At 46.1% G+C, this 18523-nt stretch overlaps 1 protein-coding gene across 2 annotated transcripts in view; it reads right to left on the minus strand.

The window, feature by feature from the left end:
* PTPRU (protein tyrosine phosphatase receptor type U) overlaps nt 1-18523 on the minus strand; it is an 816311-nt gene that overhangs the window by 33915 nt on the left and 763873 nt on the right. For both annotated transcript variants that reach the window (XM_086957511.1, XM_086957512.1), the window contains one exon: nt 2632-2772. In XM_086957511.1, coding sequence (XP_086813637.1) covers nt 2632-2772 — 141 coding nt within the window. The remainder of the gene's footprint in view (nt 1-2631; nt 2773-18523) is intronic.

Consider the following 18523-nt stretch of genomic DNA (forward strand, 5'->3'; position numbering starts at 1 on the left):
TTTCACTGAGCTGCCCAACCTCAACGAGTGCATATTCTCACTGAGCTTCCCAACCTCATAAAGAGCATATTTTATTGCAGAGCTTCCCAACCTCATAAAGAGCATATTTTATTGCTGAGCTTCCGAACCTCATAAAGTGTATCTTCTATCACTGAGCTTCCCAACCTCATAAAGTGTATCTTCTATCACTGACCTTGCCAACCTCATAAAGTGCATATTCTATCTCTGAGCTTTCCAACTTCAGCGAGCGCATATTCTATCACTGAGCTTCCCAACCTCATAAAGTGCACATTCTTTCACTGAGCTTCCCAACCTCAACGAGTGCATATTCTATCACTGAGCTTCCCAACCTCATAAAGTGCATATTCTATCTCTGAGCTTCCCAACTTCAGCGAGAGCATATTCTATCACTGAGCTTCCCAACCTCATAAAGTGCACATTCTTTCACTGAGCTTCCCAACCTCAATGAGTGCACATTCTATCTCTGAGCTTCCCAACCTCATAAAGTGCATATTCTATCACTGAGCTTCCCAACCTCATAAAGTGCATATTCTATCACTGAGCTTCTCAACCTCATAAAGTGCACATTCTTTCACTGAGCTTCCCAACCTCAACAAGTGCATATTCTATCACTGAGCTTCCCAACCTCATAAAGTGCATATTCTATCTCTGAGCATCCCAACTTCAGCCAGAGCATATTCTATCACTGAGCTTCCCAACCTCATAAAGTGCACATTCTTTCACTGAGCTTCCCAACCTCAACAAGTGCATATTCTATCACTGAGCTTCCCAACCTCATAAAGTGCATATTCTATCACTGAGCTTCCCAACCTCACAAAGTGTATATTCTTTCACTGAGCTTCCCAACCTCAACGAGTGCATATTCTACCACTGAGCTTCCCAACGTCATAAAGTGCATATTCTTTCCCTGAGCTTCCCAACCTCATAAAGTGCATATTCTATCACTGAGATTCCCAACCTGCCTATATAGGCACCTTGCCATCATAACCGACGCTGCCGACACACAAGAAATCAGGCGGAGCCGAATGCAGCTACTCGATACCGCGCGCAAGTGGTATTGCTCAGCAAAAGTTTCTGGGTCCAGCCTGACGGAATCTGCAGCTACAAGTCTCTATCAGATTGTTCAATTACATGGTCACAGACCCCACAAACCTGGATGTTGATAATCAAGCTCATTGTAAAAGGTAGACTTTACTGATTAACAAGCCTACATATTCACAGAGCCTCCAGATCCCATGGGTTACAAGTTTACTTTTGGGCCCCAGATCGGATTTCTAACCACTGGGGTTAATATTCCACTCCAGGGTCCAAGGCACAGACCTTACTTAAGAAATTGATTAATAATTCACCTCAAGACGTCAGGGGGAAACATAACTAACCTACGGGGTTAGTAATACATTTTGTGATCTCAAACACATACCAGTCCCCATCTCAGGAGTTAATACTCTACTGCAGAAATATACTTTCTTCACATCGGAGTAATAATTCACATCAACGTTTCAGGGAGAGATCTGCTAAGTCTTACAGGCGAATAATCCACTTCACTGTCTCTAGGACGGATCTTCCTAACCTCAGGGGTTTATAAATGGATGTTCATATCCTAAGGAGTTAATAATCTGCCTTAGGAACTCAAGAAAAAAATACCGATCACCTGATTTATTGGGATTCACTGGTTGTCCCACTTACTTTAAGTCGTAGTATGTGGATAATGGTCTCAGATGAGGCAAAATCTCTTCCCTTTCTCTATGTCAACAGCTTCAGCTTACAGCAACGTCCATCCAGGGGTGCTCACAATTAAGCATTCCACGACTCTACAGCAGATAATGAAGTGGACAATTCCCACGTGCCTTCTTGTCAATATTCCCCCGCCTCAATGGATTATGGCTGAGTCCACTTCTCTCATGGAAATCCCCACTGACCAGATACATGTGGTCTTTACTGAATTCAGTTGTGACATAGGAGGTTTTGAACCTTGAGCTACCTAAGATTAACCATCCAAATACAATTCGAATTAAATAAATACTACCCTTTGAAACACCAAAGAAAATAATGGAATAAGGCAACCATTTCCAGATGTATATGCAATTCTATATGCTACAGCTGGAGCGAATACAAAATGACTTGGAAGCTGTAAACTGGTATTTCCACCAGTGGTAGGTTCTTTCAGTAGATCAGCAACAGACAATATAGCCTTATAGCCCGCTGTAGAGGGCTATACCGGCTATTAAAGGCCCTCTCCAGCGTTAAAGGCCCCGAGACGAAGGAGAGGTCCTTTAACAAGGGAGAGGGACTTTAATAGTGGTACAGCCCATCTATGAAGGGCTATAAGGCTATTAGAACATTATGAGATCTGGGCAACAATGATCTGCTTCCTTGTAAGGGTGTGCGCAGAATTTCAACATCGTCACAGTGGGCTCTGAGACGCATGCCAGAGTGATCGCACCTGGCGAGCAATGGTCTGTTTATAAAGAGATGCCTTAGCCCTAAGAAGTCCCACCCACTCCACCTCATACAAGCGCATTGATCTGAAATGGTGTATTGTGTCTAACACAACAGACTTTGCGGATTAAGGTAAAGCATGCTTCCCGCTATTCAGCGTTGGATACGTACCCAAGCGGAGTTGGACTGGTTGAGCTGGTTCAGCATGACGATGGTGGTGCAGCCATAGTCGTACACCAGCCTCCAGAAATCTGTGATGGTGTTCTGCAGGGGGTGGAGGGTAACAATGAACGTGGAGCTCTTGGTGTAACTCTGCAGGGGAAAGAATAAAATGTCTGAGAAACTAGGTAAGATATGCAAAGAATTATTTCTTGAGCACATGTTCCAAAGATCAAGGAATGGGGGAGGGGCACTATATCACATAGCATCCACTAAATCGACTCCAAATACATTGTCGTTTATGTTAAGACCAATACATACACAATAAATACACACTAGTCGTAGAGAATGTAGAGGATGCATTATTTTAGTAGATCAATATTGTCGACCTCAACATAGAAATATTATGATTTAACAGGGAATCGTGGATATCCATGACTGATGTTGGGAGTCCTGTAGCAGGGGCTCTTAATTAAATGTCATTAAGCCGCTCAGACTGGTATATAGGAGGCTGCTTTCCCTGCGTGCAAGTCTGTTCAGTCGAAGAGGTGCACATGACGGGACTGGAGTGAATCACCACTTACATTTACAGGGCCGTTGAGGATGGTTGAGGGTCCATGGAAATCTCGTGGCCAATTTAGTGAACCAGGGGGCCTTACAATAGTTCAAACACTGCGGCTGAATCTGGGACGTCACTGATTTCTGAGACTCGCAGTAAGTTTTGAGTCTCCATTGGGGGGAATTGGACCAGAGCGGATGGATGCGGGGGAGAGACGACTGAAACTGGAGGACACTTGGGAAATGAAGTGCACCGTCAATGAAAATCTATAGGGCTATTCAATGTGGTCATGGACGAGTGTCTGCTGAATACAAGTTGAAACTCATTTACTTTTCATCATTCGCGCACACTTCTCTTTCGCTTACTTTTCCACGCGCTCCTCAATCGCTTCTACCTTTGATGCTCATCTGCTCTCCTTCATTGCCCTGACCCACTGCAGTCCCACACTACCTCTTGAACGCCTCTCTTGCCACCTTACACTATTTCCATACTATCACTCTTGACATTTCCATTCTGGAAACTGATTCTGCCGTTCATGCTTGAAAGTCCTCCGCCCCACTCGCCACCCACCATCCACTTCCTTCTTCTCTTCAAGCCCTTGAGAAGCCTAGGTCACATTCCGCTTCCCCTGACCTCCACTGCTATCCTTTTATGAAGAGGCATCATCGGCCCAAGCCACACTCATCGTTTCTCCTTCATTCCCTGCTTCTGTTGATTGTTGGCACCGACCTGACCTTGGGTAACCGCAATTGTTGGGTGCTCTCCACTGTTTTCAAATTTGCTTTCGTGAAATATTCCTACTTTTATGACAGTTTACCTCTTCTCGCTCAAAGAATTAGCTGTGCTGATGACATTCGCTCCCTCCTGATTCACTGAAGTTACTGAATTCTAGTACACAGGAAGTACTTAATTTGTGCCGGTGGTTTTAGGTGGTGAGCATCGGCGTTTATTCTTTATTACCATCAGACTTTGACCCCAGGCAAGAGCAACAAAAGCAGAAAAGGGTGAAGAGATAGATAGTAAAACAGTGCTTTAGGGAGAAAGCAGGGATGAAAAAACCTGAAAGTAAATGATAGAGAGACAGGGCCTGTGTGGTGGTGGAAGAGGTACAAGGGGGATTCAGAGTGAGCAGCTGTGATATTCAATAACCCTGGACTTTGGCAGAGCTGCTGGCGGGCTCATACGAAACACTACACTTAATAATAGTTGTATTTATTTTTTACAAATTAAGAATTGTACAGTGACAGATATTTCCCCCTGGCGTCCAATTGTGCTTCTCTGTCGAAACACAAATCTTTCCTTTGCTTTTATAGGCCACTACATTCTCATTTGCATGTCTGTCTTTGGATTCACTTCCTGACCTTGAACGCACCACACAGCATCTGCCTCCTCTCCCGCGTCTCTTTCTCTCTCCCTCCTCCACCTTTCATTTGCTTTCCTCCTTTCCTCTTCTCCACGCCCACTGCTCAGCATTCTTCCCATTATCTTCGACTCTGGGCTAACATCCTCTTCCCTCGCTCGCTACTGACGTTTCCATTAAGATACTTTACCCAATTAAAATATCTTTGTAATATCCACACAACATTATCTAAGAGGAAGGACTCTTATCTCGCTAATGAGCTAATTAGACCCAGTAAACACTCACTCACAAGAAAAGCTCTAAGTATGCTATTGATCCCCGGAAATTGGGAAAGTTCTCTGGTGTCAAATGCTTCAGAGGAACTAATTCTCTCGCATTTACAGAAGCAACCGTCAGCGCTCAAAGGGGCTACTGAAATGAAGACACAACAGCCACCGTCGATAAGGGAGACTGAAAGGAAGTCACAGTCGCCACCACTCGTACAGGCTGCTGAAAGGAAGACAACCAAAACTGCTAACCTGGGCTTCTGAAACTAAGACACAGCCGCAACTGCGCATGTGAGCTACTAAAAGAAAAATATGAAGGCCACCATTCACACAGGCTACAGGAAAGGAGACGCAAGTACCGCCCTTCACACAGGCTACTGAAAGAACCAGACAACCACCACCACTCATATGGGCTACTGAAAGGAAGACGCAACAGGCACAGCTCATACAGACTTCCTAAGTAAAGACATAACCGCCACTCCTCATATGTGCTACTAAAAAAAATATGAAGGCCACCATTCACACAAGAAAGACACAAGACACAAGCACAACCACTCACAAAGTCTACTGAAAGAACAAGACAACCACCACCACTCATATGGGCTGCTGAAAGGAAGATGCAACCGACCCAGCTCATACAGGCTTTTAAAGACGCAACCGCCACTGCTCATATGTGCTACTGAAACCAAGACAACCAAGACAGCTCATACAGGCTACTGAAAAGAAGACTCACCCAACACCACTTAAAAGAACTCCTGAAAGGAAGACACAACCATTACTCATGTAGGCTACTGAAAGAAGACACAATAGCCACCGTTCATACAGGCTTCTAAAACAAAGACACACTTGGCACAGCTCACATGGGCTAATGAAAGGAAGATCCAGCCATCAAAATGTGTATGGCTTCTGAAATGAACACAGAAATGCCACTTCTCTTGGAGCTACAGAAAGGAAGACACAACCATAACCCCTAATACAGGCTACTGCAAAGAAGAGCACATCACCACCACTTATAAGGCTGTTTAAAAGACACAAATGCCATCACTCATGAAGACTAATGAAAGAGACACAATACTGCCACCACGTATATGGACTTCTAAAATGAAGACACAAATATCACTGCTTATTTGGGCTACAGAAAGGAAGACACAAGCACCACAGCTCCTACGGGTGAACACAAGGAAGACACGACTACCGCTCACGTGGTCTTCTGAAACCAAAAACAACTGTTTAAAGGAGCAACTGAATACAGACAACTTCAAGTAGGACAAAATATTTCGAGAACCATCCACATGGAGGCCTGTGTGGGGCCACTTGTAGATATTAAAGAGTGGACAAGGAGAACAAGGAGGGTATGGCTGGGTGAGGCCCAACCATTAACTAAGACTATATGGAAACCGTGCCAAACTAAGAGAAAAATCTACCTTGAGCAGGACAGAAAGGGCCAATTAAGAATATATTTTGACTAGTAATAGGCAATTTTAAATGTATTGTGATTTGGAGGTAGCAAAGACTTGCTCATTGGCAGATTTAGAAAATGTATGAACACGGTTTTAAAATGCACAGAACACTGCTGAATACCTAACCCTGAATTGAAATTAATCTGTATGCTTCTGCCACTGAGTTTGAATGAAATACCAATTGCACTTTAGCAAAAATGTGCCACTGTAATGGAGTTTTATTATGACACTGTAACAAATAGTTTTTTTTACAGAGGCGGTTCCTGCTTGGGGGCAGAAGGGCGTTGACCCACTGTTTTGATCCACTACTCACCTGAGCATATAGAAAACATGTTTGGCTGGGCATCATATCGCAGCAGGGTTTGAGCTGCAGTTGTATTTTTAAATGCCATCAAGACCGAGGGGGTGTAGAGCTGCAGAGCTGCGTAGTTAAAGTGCGCATGACAAACTGACTGATCTTTAGACTCAGCCAGCCTGACATGTGTACTTCATGCTTCTCACTCCAAATCCACTCTGCGTTGAGCCCACGGGCTGGGGCAGCAAAGGCAGCTCTCCATGTCTTCATCGGGATGCTGTGTTGACTTGCCTATCCAACCCAGGCACAGTTCTCATACTATAGAATATAGTAAACTTCATAAGAGCCTCGTCAGGATTGGCTCTTGACTCTAGCACAAAGCAGCCCCGAGCTCTCCCACAGTGTGGGGGGCGGGTGGAGCATGCAACATGGCCAATTATTAAGCTGTTCTGTTTTAAAGCGCACAACGGTTGTCTGTGTTTTTTGATTATCTTCTGCCCGCGGTTTCTTCCTGGTAGTGTGTGGGAACTTAAGATATGGACTGGAGAGGTCCATGCTGGCAGTAACAATGACCCTCGCGCTCAAAGTGCAAACATTTAACTGGACATGTAATGAGTTAAGGTGCCTTTTACAAAGCATCCTGTTCTTCTGGAGGCAAACATGGAAAACAATAGGAGGATGTGGCATCATGGTCAGAGTTAGGCTTGGGTGTGTGCTCAGCTCAGCATTCTGTGCAAATCATTTAATCTCCCCATACTAAAAAACATAATGAACGTGACCTTGTCTATTGTATATAGTGCTCATGTAAAGCGCTCCAATACCGTCGAGTCTACCTATGTAAAAACGTAAAAAACATATAAATCTTTTAAGTTGGAAATTGTGTCCAAGTTGACAGATGTTCCTTTTTTCCAATACAATTGTCTTCAAAATGAGGCGCTGTATTTCAGACTTTAAAGACTGTTACCCCTCCATAGTATAATAAAAACACTGGAGAGCGTTCAAATTTCATTTTCTGATCACTTCAGATATCATTGCCGCCTCCTGTTTCCTTATAACTCATGTATTCATTATCTGAGTTAGGATTAATACAATTTGGGAGTTCACAAATGAAAAAGTCATATTAAAGAGGCATGCCTTGGGCAAGTGCTCAGTGAAAAAGGTGGACATGGGTTTCTGCTATAAATGTGCACGGCAAGGAAAGCTGTCATAGTGTGCTGTGTTATTTCACAATTAGAGGGACAACGGATGATTGAACCACAAAGATCCTTAAACAATACCAAATGTATAAGTTTCCTTGACGTGGGCGCCACGGTGTGTGTGTGTGCAGTTCCGAGCATGTGTGCAGGCTTTGCTTGCCTGCCTTCTAATGCTTCTTTGAGGGGGCACTGCGGACAAGTAAGGCACCTCTGGCTGCAGTACCGAACAAGCGCACAGTGCCAGGCTATTATACAATGACTGTGCAAGTGAAAGGACACTATTGTGTGCATGTAGTACCTGGGCAAATTATGACAAAACAAAATAAATGGTATCCATCATTTACTTAAGTTCTTTAACTCCTTTGCTGCGGCGGTAATTCCGCCGCAGCGCGGGGGGGGGGGGCTGAGCGGCGCTCGCATGCTCGTGACGGAGCCGCTCCGTCACGAGCCGCGGTTGCGCTGTGCTCATGACGGAGCGGTTCCGTCATGGCCCCGCCCGCTCAATAGAACGCGCCGCGCAGGCGCGGCGGCAGGGCCATGACGGAACCGCTCCGTCATGAGCACAGCTCAGCCGATGCTCATGACGGAGCGGCTCCGTCATGAGCATGGGAGGGGTTAATACAGTAATGTTAATTTGCCTTCCCACCCCTTCGGAGTTATGTTTTGGTATTAGGCTAATGTAAAGCCCATTTGCATACATTTGCCTGTGTAGTGAATATGAAGACAATCTCCTTTATCCTGAAACGCCCTTGGCTCAGTTGGCGCCACTCGCTTTGTTCACTCAGTGACAGTTGAAGATGACTTTTCCACCCCACCACTTTCAAAAGCCACCAGCGGCCACTGCTTTTAACTTCACTTATGCCTAGAATTGTGATTTCTTTTATTAAATGGTTTTAAATTGCCTATCAATAAAATTAATATTATCAGCAATGTTTTTCATTAACTGGTATTGTATTGTACCAGAGTTAAATTTATACAGCGCTTCATTCCTCTGATGAGGCACTGAAGCACAGTGGTAAATCTGCAGTACACTGCATTGAAGGGGAACGCCAGAATGTGGGTTTGAACGGTGGCCTGTGTGGGAGGCATGTCGAGATTGTGAATGAGTGACCAGAGAGGTGCTCTTACCCTGCCCAGGCATGTAAAAGAAGAAAGAAGAGATAGATCGGTGTATACCTCAAAGTTCATTTAGTGACTCTAGACGACTGTCCCTGACAGCGAATCCATTTTTCTTTTACCTATAAAAAAGAGCAAATGGCCTTACATACTGATTCAGTGCGTGAAATGAAAAAATAGAAGTACAGGTACTCTGTACCAGACTACAAGGTTGTTTCTGGGGAGTGCCGGTATTCTCCAATTAAAAGTATTACTTCTCTCTTGAGAAGTGCTCATACTCTCCCTCGCAAAATAAACAAGCATTTACCATGCAACGGTCTCGCCTTTGCAAAAGTTAGAGCTATTGGCATTGTAAATGACAAAATTTTTATTTATGTGTTGGTTTTGAAAACATAAATAAATGGCATTGTCATTTACAATGCCAATAGTTTAATCTCTCGCAAATGCGAAACCTATTGCATTTGCACCCACACACACACGCAACCACACACATACAGCCACACACACAGAGCCACAAACATACATAGAGCCACGCACAGAGCCACACACACACACACACACACATACAGAGCCACACACACACATGCGACACACCACCTTCCATTCACTTTTCAGCCAACAGCACCTTGCTTCGGGATTTCGATAGAACAAGAACGTTAAACTACAAGTCCCAAAAATGCAAAGAGCGGTTGGTTGCACACAGGGTTCTCTGGGGTGAGGTTGGCTACACATAGGGTTCTCTGGGGTGAGGTTGGCTACACACAGGGTTCTCTGCGGGGGGAGGTTGGCTACACAGTTGCTACACACAGGGTTCTCTGGGTGCGGTTGGCTACACACAGGGTTCTCTGGGGGTGATGTCCCCTGCCTCATTAAAGGTAAATACTCATTTTGCGTTTAAAAATAAAATAAAACATTAAATGGGTTTTCTCCACTGTACCTCTGCTTGGGGTCCGATGGAGGGATCCGTTTCAGCACACACCACGCGCGCTCACCTCCCGTGAGCGTCTGCAGATGAAGCTCCCCGCGGCCAGGGTCCTGGTGGGGGGGAGAAGGGGAGCACGGCTGCCCAGCCCCCACAGTACCACAGATGGCGGCATGGCCAGACTGCTGCACCACGCTGCCACTGATAATGCCACTGCGGGCGCCAGGACTCCTCTCCATGCAGTGGGCGCTGCTGCTTCACATGCCGGGGACCGCGGGGCTCTACTGCCGGAGTGGCAAGCGGGCACCCTGTCCCCAGCTGCGGCCTCCCTCCCGGCGGCGCCCGACGCACTCCCCCATGCCTTTGTTATTGGGAACTGCAGCATATCCGTGCGGCGGACAAAGGACGGAGCGGCCGGCACACCGCCCTACCAGCTGGGCGGTCCTGGGCAACGCCATCGGCAGCCCCTTTAGGAAGCCCGGAGACATCCTTTCCAGCCCCAGTAATGCCCCCCCCCATCCCTCAAAATATACTCCTACTCGGCTCCAGAAAAACCCACAACGTTGTGTGCGCCTCTCGCTCATGAAACCAGAAAACGCAATTCACCAAGGACGAAAACGCGACAACGAAATGAAAGGAAATACCGACAAGATGGCCGTTCTATTTTATTACTTTCTTTAACGTTTCACGCCTTGTGTCCTCGTTTTGTTTCTTTGGTGTGAAATTCACCAATGACTAGGTGGGAAACTGGAGAGGGGCGTTACTGAGCTTCAAGAGAATTCGGCGAGGAATTCAAGGAGCCGAGCAACAATACAGGTGAGTAAACACCGGAGGAGGGTCGTTTTGACAAGCGGCAGCCGAGGTTTTGGGCGAGCTTGAGAGTTAAGAGACAGCGCAAGAAGGGCTGTAAAATGGCGTCGGAGGGGCAGGAAGGTAGTCGTACGTAGTGTGGATAGTGAAGCCTGCTTTATTGACGGATACAAGACAGGGAAGAAGACAAGTCCTAACATGCGCTCGCCATTTGTTAGTAAGCCCCGTCCTTTTCAGACTGGGAGGCGTGTTTTTCTTTCTCCCCTCTTCTCCTTTGGCTGGAATGTAAACAACGGGCGTGTTTTTGACTTATTGTTTACATTCCAGCCAATGGAAAGAGGAGAGAAAGAAACGAAAATATACGCCCCTCAATCCGAAAAAGACAGGGCTCAGATGGAAAAAATGACATCACTAAAACCTCTTCTCCAATGGCTGGCCGCCGTTTAGGAAGCCAGCCAAAGGAGAAGAGGGGCGGGGTTTACCCTCACTACTAAGAAACATAAAATCTCGCCAGCGAGACTACGGATGTGCGCAGCCTACGCTAGCCGCGACCTAAAAAGTGCCGGTACTCTGTACTGCGCCATTTTAGCACGACATATAGTATACGGAGTGTGAAAACCAGGGTTTCATGGTCGGGTAACACAGAGTGTATAAAACATTTGATTAGAGCCAGATCGTTTTTAGAATAAGCCACAGTTGAATTTATGAATAGGACTGAATCTGTGCCTCCATGTGGTAACAAATGAAGCACTCACATTTCCCCTAGACTCACCAAAAGAGGGCACTGGTGCAGGACCCCACTTGTAATCACTCAATAGACTTTGGCATGTTGGTAAAAGCTGTGATCATTTCAATGGAGCAGTAACTGTCCCATCGGAATAACAAGGTCCACATCCAGTATACTGCACCAGAAGACCTGGCTGCTGCAAGCAGCTGAAGCCTTTGGGTGAAAATACTGGGCATGAAATGAGGAATAACCAGGGGAATCAGGATCAGAATTACTTCTAATATCCATTCCTTAGACTTAACCACACCCTGGATACCGGTAACGCCAGGGAGTGGAGTTACTGGGTACTATTTCTTGCAGATTGCTGGGTCAAGCATGACTGGCATATCGTGTATTGTGTGAATTAGTTTAGGGGCAACATTTTGCTTTCAGTACTCTAGAAAAAGGCTCCAAGATCGCCATGCCAGTATACCCTTCTCTGAAGACCAGCTTATCATGGACTGCATATTTCACACTAGGAGCTGACTGAATTGAGGCTTTAATGCCGCGTAGACAGCAGTGAGCTCAGGAAATGACGGTGTGTTCGAACAATGATAAACTGATTTCTTTTGTAATTAGGAAGACAGAAAACTGAATAGACGTGTGCACCTAGTACTACTGTGTTGCATGATTGTTTCGTTTCTTAGGTTAAGCCACCACAGATGGCAAAAAGCATTGGCCAAGCCAACAGATCTCACCTTTTTGGAACTCCTTGTTTTGTAGTGCAGTTTGTCAATGGTGTGCAGTACTGGCAAAAAGTGTTTTTTATGCTGTGTAACATCTTCCAAAACAAATTTAAAAAAAAGATGAGAGGGCACGGTCACTGCTGGGGGAGCATTATTTCGTAGGTGTGCACATCCATCCCCACACATGCACACACCAACATTTTGAAGCGTGCACCATTTTTTATTTGCAAATTCAAGATGGCAGAAGTCACTAGGATAATTATTTGACTGATGTGATACCGCTTTTTGTAAGGTGGAATGGCCTGACAGCAAATGGCAGCTACTAGGCGATTAAAAAAAAGAAAGAAAAAAAAAAAATATATATATATATATATATATATATATATATGAAAACAAGTTACTTACCTGTAACTACAGTTATCCAGTATTGGTATCTTTCATAGATTCACATGCCTGAATCATTCCCCGTCGTCGAGGCGGGAGTCCCACGGTAAATTATATATATATAGCAGTGCCTAAAACCATTAGTAGTAGGCTAAGAAAGGATATAGGCCCAACTAGGCCCAAAACTTAGCAGCCTATCTACCTCATTATGTAAAAAGAACTGAAAATGTAGCCTCAGCCAATCAGCTAACCTCACCCTCTAGAACCTTCCCAGCCCAGGCAGTTCTCCTCAGATTTTCCCAGCACAAGTGAGAAGTAGTATCCTATATAAGAACTGCCTAGCCGGGGAGGAGGGTGGGTGCATGTGAATCTATGAAAGATACCAATACTGGATAACTGTAGTTACAGGTAAGTAACTTGTTTTCTTATCCAGTATTGGGGTATCTTTCATAGATTCACATGCCTGAATCAGAGTAGCAAGCAGTAACAACCATAACTGTCGGTAGAGGAAGGTGGGAGACAATCCAAACCATATATCCCCACACAACCTGGAAGGTACTAGAGCAATAACATATCTCAATACATATGCAAAATCATGACAACACCTTCATATAACATGTATCTATATATAGAACATTAAAACAGTATATTAGTAAACATGTAGCAATAGAAAAGAAAAACCATAAAAGGCTGACCTCAGTGAAGAAGATGCTGCAACACTGCTTCTCCCACTGACGTATCTCCATGTAGTACCGGCTGCAGGCAATAGTGCTTCGTAAAAGTATGCACACTTTTCCATGTAGCAGCACGGCAGATGTTTTCCAGGGACACCCCTGCAAATAGGGCTGTAGACGCTGACATCATCCTGGTGGAATGCGCCTTAACCGTTCTTGTCAGGGGCTTGTTCGCTTTCTCATGACAGAAGACGATGACAGAGGAAAGCCATCTGGCTATAGTTGCCTTCGTCACTGCCTGACCACGTGTAGCTTGTCCATAAGCCACAAACAGTTGGGTAGATTTGCGTAAATCTTTTGTCTTTTGTAAATAGAATTTGAGGCATCTTTGGACATCCAAGGAATGCAGCATCCTTTCAGCTGGAGTCTTGGGGTCTGAAAAGAAAGTCTTGAGTTTCACCGGTTGGTTGATGTGAAACTGGGTCGGAACTTTGGGAATAAACTTAGGATGAGTTCTAAGTGTCACACAATCTTTTGAAAAATGTAGGAAAGGTTCTGATATAGTGAACGCTTGTATCTCATTTACTCTCCGGGTTGAAGTGAGGGCTAACAGAATAGCCACTTTCCAAGTCAAGAATTTAAGTTCCGATTTATGAATTGGTTCAAAAGGCCTTTTCAGCAACTGAGATAACACAATATTGAGATCCCACTCAGGAGGAGGAGGCCGCACTGGAGGGAAAACTCGAAATAATCCTTTAAGGAACTGTTTAATTAAAGAAGAAGAGCACAAAGATGGTTTGTTGTAACTCTTCCTGAATCTGGATATGGCAGCAAGGTGAACTTTGATAGAAGAAAAAGCGAGACCTGATCTGGCTAGAGACAGCAGATAAGGCAGAATCTTCTCTGGAGGAGCCTGTAGTGGATGGACGTCATGCTCTCCGCACCATAAACAGAATCTCTTCCATTTGAAGCGATAGGTTCTGATGGTAGACTGTGCACGAGCCTGAGATAGAACAGCTCTACAGTCTGGAGAAATCTCTAGGTCCTTAAACTCTAAGAAATCAGGAGCCAGGCGTGCAAGTGTAGCGACTGAGGATCTGGATGAAGTATTTGTCCTTCCTCCCTTGTCAGCATTGAAAGTGTCGGCTTGAGGCGCAGTGGAGGTTGATGGGAGAGTATCAGAAGCTCCTGGAACCAATACTGCCTCGGCCAGCGAGGAGCAATTAGGATTAGAGAGCAACGCTCTCTCTTCATTTTCTGTAGAACCTTTGGGATGAGAGGAATCGGCGGGAAGGCATATGCAAAGATTCCGGTCCACCTCATCAACAGGGCATTTCCTCTCGATCCTTGCTGATGGAACCTGCTGGCAAAGTATATGCATTTGCTGTTCTGCTGCGTGGCAAACAGGTCCAGCGTTGGTGTGCCCCAGAGCTGGAAAATTGTTTCCACTTGGCGTTGTTCGAGTTCCCACTCGTGACATCCTGTGAACGATCTGCTGAGATCGTCGGCCAGAGAATTCTGAATTCCCTGAACATGTTCCGCTCTGAGGGAAATTTTGTGGTGGAGTAACCATTCCCACATTTCCTGCGCTTGAAGAGACAGGGCCAGAGATTTTGTGCCCCCTTGCTTGTTTACGTAAAACATGCTGGTGGTGTTGTCCGTGCGCACCAGTACTGCAGAGCCTGCAATTCTTGGCAGGAAGGCTCGCAAGGACAGGAAAATTGCCCTCAACTCGAGGCAGTTGATGTGTTTGTGCTTGTACTGATGGGACCACCGTCCCTGCACCTGAAGGTCCTGGAGATGACCTCCCCAACCCTCCATGGAGGCATCTGTCGTTAGAGTAAATTCCGGTAGAGTCTGAAGAAAAGTGAGCCCCGGAGACAAATTGTTCTTTGCCGCCCACCACAGAAGAGCTTGTTTTATCTTGGGCGTGACCTTGATACGGTCCTCGAAAGATCCGTCTATCTGCCGCCATTGTCGATGCAATTCCTCCTGGAGAGGCCTCATTCTGAGTCGAGCCAGTGGAACTAGATGGAGTGCGGAGGAACACATCCCTAGCAGGGAAACAAACTGTCGGACCGAAAGAGACTTTTTTGACCGTATTTGACTTGCCAGCCTTGTGATCTTGTCCTGACGAATTTGGGTTAAGGAAGCCTTGCACTGAGAAGTGTCTAGTACTGCTCCCAGGAACGTCAGAATTTGTCTGGGTTGAAGTTGAGATTTTTTGGCGTTGAGGGTCAAACCCAGATTCGAGAACATTGACAGAGCACTCTTGACCGATTGCCTTGTCGAAGTCCTCGTCGGACTCTTTATTAACCAATCGTCGAGGTACGGGAATACTTGGATTCCCTGTGACCTCAACGCAGCTGCAACTGGGACTAGAGTCTTGGTAAAGATTCTTGGTGCAGACTTTAGGCCGAAAGGGAGCACCTTGAATTGAAAATGGACACCAGCCACTGTGAATCTCAGATACTTGCGGTGATTTGGATGAATTGGAATGTGGAAGTAGGCGTCTTCCATATCCAGGGAAGCCATGAAATCTCCCTCCATGAGGCAATTGAGGACATCCGTGAGTGTCACCATGCGGAAACTCTGCTTTTTCAGATATGTGTTTAAGTTTCGTAGATCCAGAATTGGACGCCACTCTCCTGAAACCTTTTCCACAAGGAAGAAGCGAGAATAAAACCCCTGATTTTTCTGGGATGTTGGGACTTTCTCTATCGCATTTTTGTGCAGCATTTTCATGGCTTCCATGTATAACAAATGAAGACGAGGAGGGGAGGGACCCCTGGGCGGTAATGTTGGAGGTTTCTGCAAGAACTCCAGAGTGTGTCCGTGTTTGACTATGTCCAGAACCCACTGATCTGAAGTTATCTTCCGCCACTGTTGATAAAAGGCGGAAATCTTGGCGCCCACAGGGAGGGAGGGAAGGGAGGATGGTGTCCGGCAAAACTCACTGGCGTTTATTTGAATCACGTCCCTGGTAGTTAGAACGTCGTTTCCCTCCTTGACGAGAGAAACCCGCTGACGATGACTGCCGATAGGACTGTTGGTAGTACGGTTTATTTTGAGGTTGATACTGACGGTTTTGCTGATTTTGATAATGTCCTCTTGATGAAAAACCACGGCCTCTTGCTCCTCTGAAAAAACCTCGCTTATACTGTAGTGCACCAAGCGATTTGGCCGTATCAGTATCCGTTTTTATCGCAAGCAATGCTTCATCTATGTGCTTGCCAAACAATAACTCGCCATTATAGGCCATGTCCAGTATTTTGGTCTGGACCTCAGGTCTGAAAGAAGTCGCCTTGAGCCATCCTTGCCGTCTGAGAACTGCCGCTCCGGCCAATTGTCTAAAGGCTGTATTAGATACGTCGAGGGCGCAATCGATAATTTCAGAAGCTGCCCGCTCGCCTTCCAAGACAACCTTCCTGACCTCTTCAACACGGTCATCGGGAACCAAATTGATGAACTCCGACAGATCTGACCACATTTGTCTGTCGTACCGTGCTAAAATTGCCAAAGAATTAGCAATCTTGACAGTAGCAGCGGCATTAGCCGAGAACTTTTTTCCAATTGCATCCAATCTCCTGCCCTCTTTGTCTGGAGGCGTTGAAAGAGGTGCAACCGGATTTTTGGATCGTTGTTGAGCCGCTTGTGAAATCACTGAGTCAGGACGCGGATGACCAATCAAACATGAAGGAGTGTCCGGTGGTGCTCGGTACTTCTTGTCGACTCTTGGAAGAACCGCCGGGATGGAAGCTGGCGTCTTCATAATATCAATCCCTTCTTTCCAGATATAATCAATGATAGGGATAGATCTGGACACCCTTCTATACCCTTCTTTGAAATCATGAAGAAAACAGTCGGTTTGTTCAACCGAAACTGTGATTGCAAATCGAGCAGCTGCCCGGTGCATGATGTTATGAAAACCTCCTATGTCTTCTGGCGGAGAATCTGAAGGTTTTGGCAGATTAGGAGAGGGCATAGGAATGACGTAATCATTCCATGGTTCCGTAGGCGTGGAATCCGGAAGTTCCCCATCCTCTCTTTCATCCTCATCTGGAGATGAGATGTCAACATCCTGACCTCCAGTCCCGGGGTCAACATCCTGCCTTGGAGAATGTGAAGGATGTGGCGGTGGATTTACTGGCATGTCCTCTGGCACAGTATTTGGAGTAGGCAGAGTTGGTGGAAACCTCTGACGATAATCGGCCAGCATGGCCTGCAAATCCTGTACTAGAACAGACGGAAGATGAGTCGTGTCTTCTGTGTGTTGTTGCTCCTGATGATAAGGAGTAGCTAAATTTTCCTGATAGCAATGAACCTCATCATCATCCTCATCCTCTTGATATTTTATGTGCAACTGGGAAGGGTGATGGGCCACTCCAAAAGGATCATCATCATCATCCTCATCCTCTTCATTATCCGAATCTGCTTCCACGTAATTTTCCAAGATATGCGAAGGCAAGAGGGGAGACAAATGAGAGTAACTCTGTCTCTGAAAAGATTTCATCTGAAAATGGGTATACTGCACCCTAACCGGAGATGTGGGCAACAAATGCGTAGACGGCACATTCAAAGATGCCAGCGCTGCTGTCGATGGCAAAAGTGAAACCGATGTGTGAGTTGCCGATATTGTCGTCGACGGTATCGTCACAGGTATTGTAATCATGGATGAAGACTTCTTGGAAGGCGTCCTAGTAGACGGATCCGTCGAAGGACTCCTCGTCGTCGAGCTAGTCGTCGACGGAGCTGAAATCTTCGTCGACGTGTTTGTCGTCGACGGGCCTGTCGTCGACGGGGTCTTCGTCGACGAGCCTTTCGTCGACGGGCGCTTCGTCGACGGGCCCTCCGTCGACGGGCCCTCCGTCGACGGGGCCTTCGTCGACGGGGTCTTCGTCGACGGGGTCTTCGTCGACGGGATCTTCGTCGACTGGGTCTTCGTCGACGGGATAGTGGAAGTCTTCGTCGACGGAGGAGCCGTCGACGAGAGCGTCGACGGAAGCGATGACGAGCGCTTCAAAGATGGTGATTTGGTCGTCGACGGTAGACTCGTCGACGACGCGCTTTTCTTTGACGATCTTGTCTCAGAAGAAGAGGCCATGACGGACATCACAGGAGAAGTAATTGCTGAGGTGGTAACAGTATTTGAAGAAGTAGAAGACGTAGAATAGGTGGTAACAGTGAGAGAAGACACTAAAGTGACAGCTTTAGTGCGGACTGTACTCACAGTGGAAGACTCTGTTGACGCAGCACTCCTTGTGGATTCAGAGGGTTTATGAGAGAACTTAGATTTTTTCAATCTCTCAGGGGAACACCTCTCTTTGGAACTGGCTCTCTTACTTGAAGTAGAGGCTCTGTCCTCGTCATCTCTGACAGACGACTTCAGCCACAAAAGAACTCTCGCCTC

The sequence above is a fragment of the Lissotriton vulgaris genome, chromosome 2_1, assembly GCF_964263255.1.
Source record: "Lissotriton vulgaris chromosome 2_1, aLisVul1.2, whole genome shotgun sequence".
NCBI classification, from domain to species: domain Eukaryota; kingdom Metazoa; phylum Chordata; class Amphibia; order Caudata; family Salamandridae; genus Lissotriton; species Lissotriton vulgaris.